The sequence below is a fragment of the Ipomoea triloba genome, chromosome 13, assembly GCF_003576645.1.
Source record: "Ipomoea triloba cultivar NCNSP0323 chromosome 13, ASM357664v1".
In the NCBI taxonomy this organism is placed as follows: Eukaryota; Viridiplantae; Streptophyta; class Magnoliopsida; order Solanales; family Convolvulaceae; genus Ipomoea; species Ipomoea triloba.
The window spans coordinates 1,188,691-1,200,915 of NC_044928.1; the positions used below are offsets into that span (position 1 = coordinate 1,188,691).

At 38.0% G+C, this 12,225-nt stretch overlaps 2 protein-coding genes across 3 annotated transcripts; one reads left to right on the forward strand and one right to left on the reverse strand.

The window, feature by feature from the left end:
- Window positions 1-1,705: 1,705 nt before the first annotated feature.
- LOC116001575 lies at window positions 1,706-6,097 on the reverse strand. 2 transcript variants are annotated; one of them, XM_031241460.1, is made up of 6 exons: window positions 5,802-6,097; window positions 3,595-4,530; window positions 3,195-3,365; window positions 2,661-2,797; window positions 2,360-2,470; window positions 1,706-2,239 (listed from the first exon to the last, which is right to left on the reverse strand). In XM_031241460.1, exons 1-6 carry the CDS (start codon window positions 5,925-5,927, stop codon window positions 2,164-2,166), a joined length of 1,557 nt encoding a protein of 518 aa, XP_031097320.1. In that variant the 5' UTR covers window positions 5,928-6,097; the 3' UTR covers window positions 1,706-2,163. The 2 variants fall into 2 exon arrangements, with proteins under 2 accessions (XP_031097320.1, XP_031097321.1); XM_031241461.1 differs by having other exon boundaries at window positions 3,595-4,548; window positions 5,802-5,874.
- Window positions 6,098-6,874: 777 nt separating this feature from the next.
- LOC116001935 (110 kDa U5 small nuclear ribonucleoprotein component CLO) lies at window positions 6,875-12,050 on the forward strand. The gene is made up of 11 exons (XM_031241903.1): window positions 6,875-7,016; window positions 7,101-7,867; window positions 8,355-8,423; window positions 8,556-9,749; window positions 9,841-9,939; window positions 10,026-10,184; window positions 10,322-10,407; window positions 10,485-10,683; window positions 11,061-11,171; window positions 11,277-11,483; window positions 11,706-12,050. Exons 2-11 carry the CDS (start codon window positions 7,124-7,126, stop codon window positions 11,802-11,804), a joined length of 2,967 nt encoding a protein of 988 aa, XP_031097763.1. The 5' UTR covers window positions 6,875-7,016; window positions 7,101-7,123; the 3' UTR covers window positions 11,805-12,050.
- The last annotated feature ends 175 nt before the right edge of the window (window positions 12,051-12,225 follow it).

The following is a 12,225-nucleotide window of genomic DNA, read 5'->3' on the forward strand; positions in this document are numbered from 1 at the left end:
AAATGTTATTAAGGCCATGTTTGGTTGGCAGGAAGTTGGCCGGAAGTGCACTTCCACGGGAAGTAGGTTCCGAAATTGTAATTTTCTGATGTTTGGTTCACTAGAACTTCGTTTTCCATTGGAACTACAATTCCTCATTTGAGAGGAATACAAAATCCGAGCTACACCCTAGGATTTTGTTTTCCGGTGCTTTTGGGGAGAAAAATTGGGTTGTGAAGACTATTTTACCCTTGATTTCTTCTTCCTCCTCTTCTGTTCTCTTCCTCCTCCCTCGTCTTCTTCCCTGCCAAACTGGAAAGCTAACAAAACACCACTCGCTAGTCACCGCCTCCGGTCGCCGCCGGCCACCTCCGCCTATGCCCTTGTCGCTCCCGCCTAGCCAGTCGCCGCCTCAGCTCTCCGCCTCCGCATCGCTGTGCCTGCCTCCGCCCTCGCCGCCGCTCCCGCCTCGCCGCCTCTGCTTCTCTTGCTCTGCGGACTACTTCATCTTTCAACCAGAGAATGATGAGTGAAGAAAAACCTAATTGTATTCTCATTATTGGGCCCCCAAATTGGATGTGGACTGTGGTTTAATAAACTGGGATGTGGACTGTGGTGATGTGGACTGTGGTTTAATAAACTGGGATGTGGACTGTGGTTTACTGGTTTATTTATTTAGGTTAATAATAATAATAATTATAATAATGGTTTATTTATTTAGGTTAATAATAATAATAATTATAATAATAATAATAATAATAATAAGGGTATACGTGTCTTTTTACATATTATTCCTTACCATTTTAAATCTAACCAAACAACAGAATTTATCTTCCCAGCAACTTCTTTTCCACCAACCAAACAACATAATTTATCTTCCTAGTAACTACTTTTCCACGAAATTTCACTTCCACTTCCCTTCAAATATTTTCCGCGAACCAAACGAGCCCTAATATAGTCATTGACTTAGAAACCTTGAGAAATAGTTGTAAATAGCTTTTATATATATATTTCATACTATTAAATTTGCAGTATACATTTGAAAATTATATTTTATATTTTTAAATATTTTTTTATATTATAACTAACCATTAATTGTTAACAATTATTATTTTTTAAATAAAAGTATATACATTTCTTGATAAGCTCATTAACATTTTTCTTATCACTATTCATTCATTCAAAGGTCATCAACGTCCCCTGAAATAAGTAATTAAGTGGGTAGAATATAATTTTATCTAAAGGTTAATTAAGTGGGTAGAATATAATTTTATCTAAAGGTTATGAATTTGATTCTTGTCAACACTCTTTTGGTTTAGACCGTCGTATGTAATCTTCATAAGGTAGTTTGCAGAGTCATGACAACAATAAAGTGGTTGAAACTCATTCCATGGTAAACAGATAAATTGTCTTCATTGGTAATAAACTAGATAAAATTGTTGATGTCAATAGAAAATAGAATGACCAACTACCAGTCTATATATGTACAAGAGAAGCAACAGAAAGTCCACATAGACTTAACTTAATGGTTCAGTAGACAATATTTGAGAAAAGAGACCAATGTTCGAAATTTGACAACGACAGCGTAAAGATTATGTTCGAAGTGAATAGATCCCTTATTCAGTTGTTCGCACCAACATCTGGCCTGTCTACAATAACATTTGTATCAAATGAAAGCATAGATTCTTTACCATAACTGCTAGTTTTAGATTAAGACACCATATCGTATAATAACATAGATTTTTCACATATATATAAACGATATGATAAAAAGACATGTACTAATTCTTTCACTTGATTGAAATATTGAAATACACTTCTTGAATCTTGTATACAAGACCAAATCCACCTTATTTTACTAAATCTCTCTCAACATTGTGCCCGATGAAGCCGGAGGGAAGCGCTAGTCCTTGGTTTTGAGGACAGCGAAAACGAAGAAAAGCACCAAACCAGAGTCATGAAAGTCATTGCCGATATTGAACTCAAGAAAGCCTCGACTTCATAAAGGCGATGATAATAGATCTCGGTTTGGCTATATTTTCTTTCCGTCCCTACTACAATGCCAAGTAAAAGCCGCTTCATTTCCTTCCATTCCATAACTATTTACCAATAACGATGAAGAAATGAGTTGTATTTTGGCGCCCCCTTTCCTCTCCCGACCTTGCTTGCTATCAAGAACACAGCTTACAGGGAATGGACGCCTTCTGAGTTTGAAGTAGACCCCTGCAAACGAACATCTCCACGACAGAGTGGGCACACGCTGAAGCATGAAAATGTAAAAGAATAACGCATTACAAGACCAGAAGTGTACTTTCCTTAATGGCAAAATGACAGTAACAGAAATGCAGAATGAAAAGTTTATAGAGAGTTAAAGTGCTACCCATGTATCTCTTTCAGCCATTTGTCAACGCATTCCATGTGAAACTCATGGTGACACGGGAGTACTCGTATCTCGTCTCCTTCCTCATAATCAGCCAAGCATATGTTACACCTATACAGAAAATTCACGGGTAAAATCATATGCTAACATCCACTGATTTTCGACCTGACAGAAGCACAATACAGAATCGTACATCCGCATACCAAACTACTCGCACCACACTAATTACGAGTTTTCTTCACCAATTTTCTTGCCTTTCAAACTAGACCGAGCAGATGGTTAAAGGAAAAGATAAACTCACTGGGTTACATCATTCCCAATAGCAAATCCCTCATTCTTCGAGTAACTTTTCACTTGAAAAGAATCAACAACTGACTCTGGCGCAGGAAGTGAAACCATAGATAAAGAAAGTGACAAGGGATCCATTTCATTCAGTACCTGCATATCAAGCACCGAACAGTTGGATACTTCTCGATGACTTAATTACCAATAGAACAAAGATTGTGGCAAAATATAATACCCATAACAATGTTTTTTTTTGGACTAGTAAATACTGACAGTTTGAGATAGTAGCCTTCAATTCAAATTATAGGTTCTAAATCTTCCAATAGCTAAACTCATATACAATAGCTACTACTACAAAAAAATGTCTTTGTTTAGCTGTTTTTTTTTTTACAGTTATATGAGAAAATAGGATAAGATTTTCCGACTTTTTTTTACAACATTCCAAGAACATTGTCAAACAGGCTTCGAGTTTAGAGAAGAGTCAGATAATATGGAAGAATGAATTCAGATCCCAAGGAGAAAAGGGAAATGCTTAGCCAACAATGATTACCTCAAATAATGCTTCAGCAAGCATGAACATTCCGGAAACGCGACGAGAGCTAGATTCCCGAGCCACCAACATTGACTCACATGAACATGGGCCATGAAGATGAATACCAGTTGGACAGCTTGTAGTTTGATGACTGCTAGCACTAAGATCACTGGAAAGTCTTCCCCACATCTGCAAGGATAAAAATAACTCAGACTTGTTAAAACAATCAAGAATTATCCCATAGGAATTTAAATTTAAAAAAAAAAACAATAATAATACTTGCAATAAAAAATGTTCATAGGAAAAATCTAAAACTATCTGACATTACCAAATAACCAACAAAATATGCATCCATCATAATGTGAACAGCTCTTCTTGAAAGGATTCGAGATTATTTAGATTGGATATCAAACATCACCTCTGATCTTGATTGTCGTTGTTGATCACTATTAGCAGGAGCTTGACTTCCAGGCCACCCGAAGTCCCTTCCTGCCCCTGATCCTAATGAATCATCATGAAATTCAAGCAGCAATCTCTCACGAGACCATACATCATCTGTATTATCATTTACAAAGATGAAGGTGCTGGAATCAGCATTACTCCTCCTTGACAAAGAATCCCAAAATAGTCTTCTACTATTGCGTCTTGCTCCACGACTATTTATCTCAGCAGAACTACTAGGATGGACATTGGAAGAGATACCCACCATTCCAACGTGAAGCATGCCTCCAAGTCTTGGGCTCTGTTCCCTCTCCGGCATCAGGAACTCTAGACTTGAAGGAATTATATCTTGACATGCATCATATCCAGGTGAATATGAAGCTAGTGAGGAATCCGAAAAAGCAGATCTAGAAGAAGAAGAACCGGAATTATTGAAGACAAAAAATGCACTTGCTTGGTTTCCAATTAAATCCCCATTACTTGAAGATTCTACAATCCCATAGGGTGATGCACTGCTAGGTTGGATGGAATCACCACAAATCTGATGCATATGTTCATTCCCTGAACATATTTGAGTTTCAGAGCTTTCTCTATTTATCATAGTATTTGAAGAGGTTGGAAAATAAAATGGTTGATCCACCGCTATTGTACCAGAGCTTCCAGTACCAATATTATCAGGAGCAACTACTTCCATATTCTCAGGCAGTCTTTCTCCTTTATTACCTCCCTCAACACTTCTGGAATCGTCTTCAAATAAAGAGCCCTCAAAATTAAGAACATTTTCCCCAGATGAAACTCCAGTTTCAGTTCCAGAATTAAATGTGGAAGCAACACTTTTCATTGGATTTTGCAGCTTTTGCTGGTCAATATGTTTTGCAGAATTCGCTGGCAATCCAGCTGGAACATCTTCCTCCTACAGAGTGCACAAACACTAATATGAATTCAGACTAAAAGGTCTAAATTACCTAGTTGATGTCAAATGTTGCAGAACATTTGCAGCGTTGTTTTGTTTTGTTTTTTTGTTTTTTTTTTTAATATGAACATAAACCACATGATGATATGAATTCCTCATTTTCAAGCAGCAAGCCGCCATCTGATACCCAAAGAAGACATTAGTAAAGAGTTTTAAAAAATAATAATAACAGAAAACAGAAGCACAAATTGATGTGAACCCACTAGGGTGCTACATAGTGGACCCAAAAACCGAGGGAATTAACCTCAGTCTCTTCAAGACAAAAATCAATGTACACTGGTGTTTAACTAAGTTAGGAGAAATCTTGAAAAATATAAAAGAAACAGACTTCTCATGATATAGAACTTTAGGCTCTAACTTTGAAAACTCTGTGTTACTCAAACTCAGGTCCAAACAGGATGAGCATAAAACTTGCTCATGTAACAGTTTGGTTATGAATTCTCAGACACCGTATTCATGGAGCTGCTTCTTAGTGACAATTATGGATACTTCTTGTATGCAGCTCGCCAGCTCCAAACTTGCTCTCAAACCAAATGCAATGACTAATTGGCACATCGTTTTTACTCAAGTTCTTAGCATCTTACTAAGTTCTTCTCCAACACAGCTTATGGTAGTCCCTTAAAGCCAACAAATTATGAACCGGCATAATATGATTTTTACTAGTTCCCAATCTTTTGGCCTAAAATACAAATTCACCTGCAACCTACAGGCCAGAACTATCAATAGAACACTTATTCAAACATCACCTAGTCAATCATCCCTAAACAACACACTTTACCTTCAGCGACATGCACCCATTCCATTCAACTCATCTTCTAAATCGCATTGTTCTCCTTTGGAACAAAAACATCACACTACCATACCCCAAACTCCCAAAGTTTGTATTTTTCTTACTAATACCAAATTACCAATTGTATCAGCTAAAACCGACTACCACCATAACTCCTGCAACATTGTTTTCTTTATTGTGTATATACTTATGCAATTATCTAGCCTCCCACTGTCATTTCAAGCACTCACCATAGTAAAGAAAGCAAATCCCATTTATAGGTCCATCCCAAAATGCAATAATTCATATCGAAACAAACAAACAAACACAGAAAAGACATGAAATGGGTAATCCGTCAAAGATCTTCAAAACCTTAGAAGAATCAAAATAAAATAAAACAAAAAAAGAAGCCCATAGGTGCAGAGACATATAGATATTATACCTCATTGGAAGATGAGTGAGGAAGGGATGCGCCGCAGATGAAAATAGAGGATAATGAGCGTTTGGGAGCGCGGCTGCCACTGGGACGACGCGGGCGCGAGCCAATACGGCTGTGGCTCGAACCCATCGGACCCAACACCCTCCGTGGTCTGTGATCCTCTTCTTCTTCTTGTCACGGCGGTGGCGGGGAGGAGGACCGGGGGCCCGGGGTGGCGGGAGAAGGAATGGTGATGATGGCGAAACAGAGGTGTGTCTGCGTGGCATGAAACACACACATCTCAGTTTCTCAATTTGGCTCTTTTTGCGCCTTCAAGCTTCAAAACCACCGTTTTCACAATTATGCATAACTTATGGGGTTCAAACGCAATTAAAAAGAATATGGTGAAAGGGGTGTGAAATGGGGCAAATTATTCCGTGAACCAATTTATATAACGAATGTTTACAATTTACTTTCTGAATATTTAAATATTTATATACTAAATGATCATAATTTACATACTGAATGTTCACAAATCATTATATAAATTGTTTATTTTGACTCGGGTCTATGGTACATGGCATAATTGCTGGTGAATGAATAAGGTGTAAACTACAATCAGGGATGCCGAGTCACAAAACATAGAATCCAAGTAGGTGTAGGCTAATAGCATTTTCATTTATTTTAGAAAAAAATATATATTTGGCTCTCCAATTGTACCTGAGATTCAAACTTAGTCTTTGTATGTATTATTAGTTGTTACTCCGTATTTTTTAACTCCTAAATTATAAGTGAAGTGATAATTTTAATCCTATATAGACTATTTCTATGACTAATATAGCACTTTATAAAATGATGAATTTAATTCATAAAAAACTAAACTCATTATTTTACACAAGGTCAAAAGATGATCACACATATAAGTATGGACTAAGTATGTATTAAGTGTACAACGGACATAATTGGAGCCTAAGAGGCTAGGACAAAAAATGTAAAAATGTTTTCTTAATTTTACTTAACCAGAAACAAACGACGACGTTTTATACATACATACTAAAACCCCTGTCTTCCTGCTCTACACAGTTCGCCATCTCCTCTTAAAACCCAAGCCCTAGTTTCGGCAGCTAGCAATCTTCAGTGAAAGATTCCAGATTTCCAGACAATACTCGAAGCGCTTCGCATCGGAAAGAGCTTCGGAAGCTTGCCTGCGGCCACCTAGTCCGCCGCTTCATTTTTCAGGTACCACATTTTACATCTATTAGATATTGGCTATGAATGGTTTATACTATCCTCCTTTTTATATGCAGTGCTTTTTTGTGTTAGGTAGAGGATTTCGTTAGTTAGCTATGGATGATAGTTTGTATGATGAGTTCGGTAATTATATTGGACCGGAGATTGAGTCCGACCGGGATAGTGACCGGGAGGACGAAGATGAGGAGCTGCCTGACAGGGACGACGTTGACGAGGCTGCGTCTGATGGTGAACGCGAAAATGGAGCTTCGAATGGGTGGCTAATGAGCCCGGATGATGTTGATATGGATAATCAAGTTGTGCTTGCTGAAGACAAGAAGTATTATCCTACTGCAGAAGAGGTTTATGGGGAAGAAGTTGAGACATTGGTGATGGATGAAGATGAACAGCCCCTTGAGCAACCGATAATCAAGCCTGTTAAGAATTTGAAGTTTGAATTGGGCGTCAAGGATTCGTCTACTTATGTTTCGACTCAGTTTCTTCTTGGTCTCATGTCGAACCCGGCACTGGTACGGAATGTTGCTTTGGTTGGGCACTTGCATCATGGGAAGACATTGTTTATGGATATGCTGGTGGAGCAAACTCACCACATATCTACGTTTGACCAAAACAGTGAGAAGCATATGAGGTATACTGATACAAGAATTGATGAGCAAGAAAGGAAGATCTCAATCAAGGCTGTTCCAATGACATTAGTGCTTGAAGATAGTAACTCCAAGTCATACCTCTGTAACATTATGGATACCCCTGGTCATGTCAACTTCTCTGATGAAATGACTGCTGCACTTAGACTTGCTGATGGTGCAGTCTTGATTGTTGATGCTGTTGAAGGAGTGATGGTAATTTCTGTTCATTCATGAAAGTACTAGAGCATAGGTTTCTGATGGTAGATTGTTCAAATTTTCTGTTGAATAGTATATTTTATTTAATTTATCCACAGTCTCTTCCCTAATTTCTGCATTTCTCAAATATTTTCTTTCTTATTTTACATGGTTAATTACTGCCATAATTCATCTTAAGGAGTTGCATCCAATATTTAAATTTGAGTCGGTGCAAAAACTAAACTACCATGAACTTGTTAAGGTATAAAGTAGAATTTTTAAATGTCCCAGGTGGATTGATCATATATTTGGACCTTAACCATGTTATATTCATCTCCACTGTCTTTCTTGTTGCCAGTTAGCTGCTCTAGTCTCTTCTATGTATGAGTTAGATGAATTGTGAGTTTTATCACTTGACATATTTGCTTATTATCATAGTCGTTGCTTGTTGATGTCTTGATGAAAATGATTCTAGATAAATCTTTTTATATCCACATGTTAACAGGTAAACACTGAGAGAGCTATAAAACATGCAATCCAAGAGCGCCTTCCCATAGTTGTTGTAATTAATAAGGTATGCTCTGCCGATATGTGATTTGAAGCTATTCTTTCTGCATTGTATCACTTGAAGTTCTATGATATTGTGAGCGCTCTCTCTCTATGCCTAATAACTGTAGTTTCTTCTTAAAAAATTTTGGTTATTCAGGTTGACAGGCTGATAACTGAACTAAAACTACCCCCCAAGGATGCCTACTTTAAGCTGAGACATACTATCGAAGTTATCAATACCCATATCACTGCAGCATCTTCCACAGCTGGAAATGCCCAGTTCATTGATCCTGCTCTTGGAAATGTTTGTTTTGCAAGTGCCACTGCTGGATGGTCCTTCACTCTCCAGTCTTTTGCAAAGCTTTATGTGAAGCTACATGGAATACCTTTTGATGCTGACAAATTTGCATCTCGGCTTTGGGGAGACTACTACTTTGATAGTGATAGCAGAAGTTTCAAGAAGAAACAACCTGCTAATGGTGTTGAAAGATCTTTTGTGCAGTTTGTGCTCGAACCCCTTTATAAGATCTACAGTCAAGTAATTGGAGAGCATAAAAAGAGCGTTGAAGCAACTTTGGCAGAGCTTGGTGTGACCCTTCCAAATTCAGCTTACAGGCTAAATGTTAGACCCTTACTGAGGCTTGCTTGTAGTGCTGTTTTTGGTAGTGCCACAGGCTTTACTGATATGCTGGTGCGTCACATTCCGTCTGCCAAAGCAGCAGCGGCTAGGAAGGTCGAGCACATATATACTGGTCCAAAGGATTCCGTAATTTATCAAGCAATGGAAGAATGCGATCCTGCTGGCCCCTTAATGGTTAATGTGACTAAACTTTATCCCAAGTCAGATTGCAGTGTTTTTGATGCTTTTGGTAGGGTCTATAGTGGAGAAATTATGACAGGGCAAACTCTACGTGTTCTAGGAGAAGGGTATTCACCAGATGATGAGGAGGATATGACCATAAAAGAAGTAACAAAGTTGTGGGTATACCAAGCCCGGTACAGAATACCTATAAGCAAGGCTCCTCCAGGCTCATGGGTTCTGATTGAAGGTGTTGATGCTTCAATTATGAAAACTGCAACACTTTGTAATGTTGATTATAATGACGATGTATACATATTTCGGCCTCTTCAGTTCAATACTCTTCCAGTGGTGAAAACAGCAACTGAGCCTTTAAATCCGAGCGAATTGCCTAAAATGGTGGAGGGCCTCAGGAAAATCAGCAAGAGCTATCCTCTTGCAATCACCAAGGTTGAAGAGTCTGGAGAGCACACAATTTTGGGTACTGGAGAGCTGTACCTAGATTCCATAATGAAGGACCTTAGAGAGCTATATTCTGAAGTGGAAGTGAAGGTGTTTCTTAAACCCATTGTATTGAATTGTTTGCTGTGTTGAATGTCTCCTTAATTCATGGCTTGATTTGTTCCTTCTTCCATAAATGTAGGTAGCTGATCCAGTTGTCTCCTTTTGCGAAACAGTGGTGGAGTCTTCTTCAATGAAGTGCTTTGCTGAAACTCCTAATAAGAAAAACAAAATCACTATGGTATGACTCTTTGGCACTGATATATGGATTATTAATCCTTGAAAACTTAAGTTCCCACTTTGCTTGTTGCACTTGGAATTCCATAGATTGCTGAGCCACTGGAGAAAGGACTTGCTGAGGACATTGAGAATGGTGTTGTGAGTATAGATTGGCCGCGAAAGAAACTTGGTGACTTTTTTCAGACAAAGTATGACTGGGATCTGCTTGCTGCACGATCTATTTGGGCATTTGGACCTGATAGGCAGGTAATGTGATCTCAGAATTGCCTTCCCTCTAATATAGTTTAACTTTCACTATGGAATTGCTTTAATTATATTTATATGATGTGATCTCACTTATGATGAGGTTTGTGTTGCTTGCTGATGGTTCAATGCACTAACAGGGACCTAACATTTTGCTGGATGATACCCTTTCAAGTGAAGTTGACAAGAGTTTATTAAATGCTGTTAAGGATTCTGTTGTACAAGGGTAGCCTAAACTATTTCCTCTTCATATTTCATGATAAGGGTCCTTCTCTCAAAATGGGACTAAATTCTTTTTAACAGGTTTCAGTGGGGTGCTCGAGAAGGACCCCTTTGTGATGAGCCCATCAGAGGTGTCAAATTCAAAATAGTTGATGCAAAGATTGCACCTGAGCCATTGCACCGTGGAACAGGCCAGATCATCCCAACCGCAAGACGGGTGGCTTACTCATCCTTCCTTATGGCTACCCCAAGGCTTATGGAACCTGTATATTATGTGGAGGTATATTTTGTTAGACCAAAACTACAACTTTGATGTTGCATAGGAACAAGCTGAATATTATAATATATTTGTCATTTGTTTGTTTAACTTAGTAGCTTATGTGATAACTTTGCTTAAGTTACCAAAACCTGTAAAATCTCTCCATGGTATACAAATCATCTTATTAATAGACTGGAGTTTTGAATTCATGGACTTGAATATTGAAAGTCTATGCTATGTGTCCCTGTGTAGTCTACAAAGTTGAATTATTTATATAGATGTAGCATAAACTTGTTTGGATTTAATCTTTTGAAATGGAAATTATAAAATGTCATCTATATGTTGTGTATATCTTATACGGAGTACTAAAACTATTTTTTTGGTAATTGTTATTTCAGATACAGACACCTATAGACTGTGTTTCTGCTATTTTCCAAGTGTTGTCACGCAGGCGTGGACATGTTACAGCAGATGTTCCTCAACCAGGAACTCCTGCCTACATTGTGAAGGTTTGCTTTCTAAAAATCATAGGGATACTTAGATGCTATGGAGACACTTATTGCATGCATTAGACCGGTACGCAAGTGTAATGTCTTTCCTTCTCTTTGCTCTAGGCATTTTTACCTGTTATTGAATCATTTGGTTTTGAGACGGACCTGAGGTACCACACACAAGGGCAGGCATTCTGCGTCTCCGCTTTTGATCATTGGAGTATTGTTCCTGGGGATCCTCTGGATAAGAGCATTGTTCTTCGTCCACTTGAGCCTGCTCCAATTCAACACCTTGCTCGTGAATTCATGGTGAAGACAAGGCGTAGAAAGGTATCTACTCAACCATGGCTGGATCTGTTATGCAATTTACTAATTTGGTCCTTGTTTGGCTCTTTCTGTATTATTTTAATGAGAATTTACTGATTGATATCCCACGTCCTTACTCCTCACTCGGAGAATTTGAATTTGAACGTTATATACATTATAGATTGTAATCTGTTGTACTAACAAATACACACATTACTCATTTTAAAATGTTTTTGTTACTGTCAGGGAATGAGCGAGGACGTATCCATCAACAAGTTCTTCGATGAGGCCATGATGGTAGAACTAGCACAGCAGGATGCTGAGCTTCATCAACAAATGTTTTAATTTTAGTGATGCAGATACGGAAAGGTCATACAGTGTTTCTGTGCAAATTGGTGTATTTTATTCTGCAACATCAAATGAGGTATTTTAGATTAGATAATGTAACAACGCAACATTAGATAGTGGCTTGTGAGTGCCAGAGCGAAGATATTGATGAGGCTTACTAAACGAATTACCTTGTATTGCAATGAGGCATATTGGATTCGTACCTTTTACTGTATTCTATGTTTAGGTAACTTGTTTGAATTTCATTCTTTCCCATAACATTTTGTTACATACAACTCATAGGTTGCCATTAAGAAAAAACATGAGACATGTAAATTTAGGAGTGAAAACATTATACACATGACACAAATAAATCCAAATTACTAGAATGATGACATTTGACCTAATAAAACCAAATACAAGCAAAAACAGGACATCA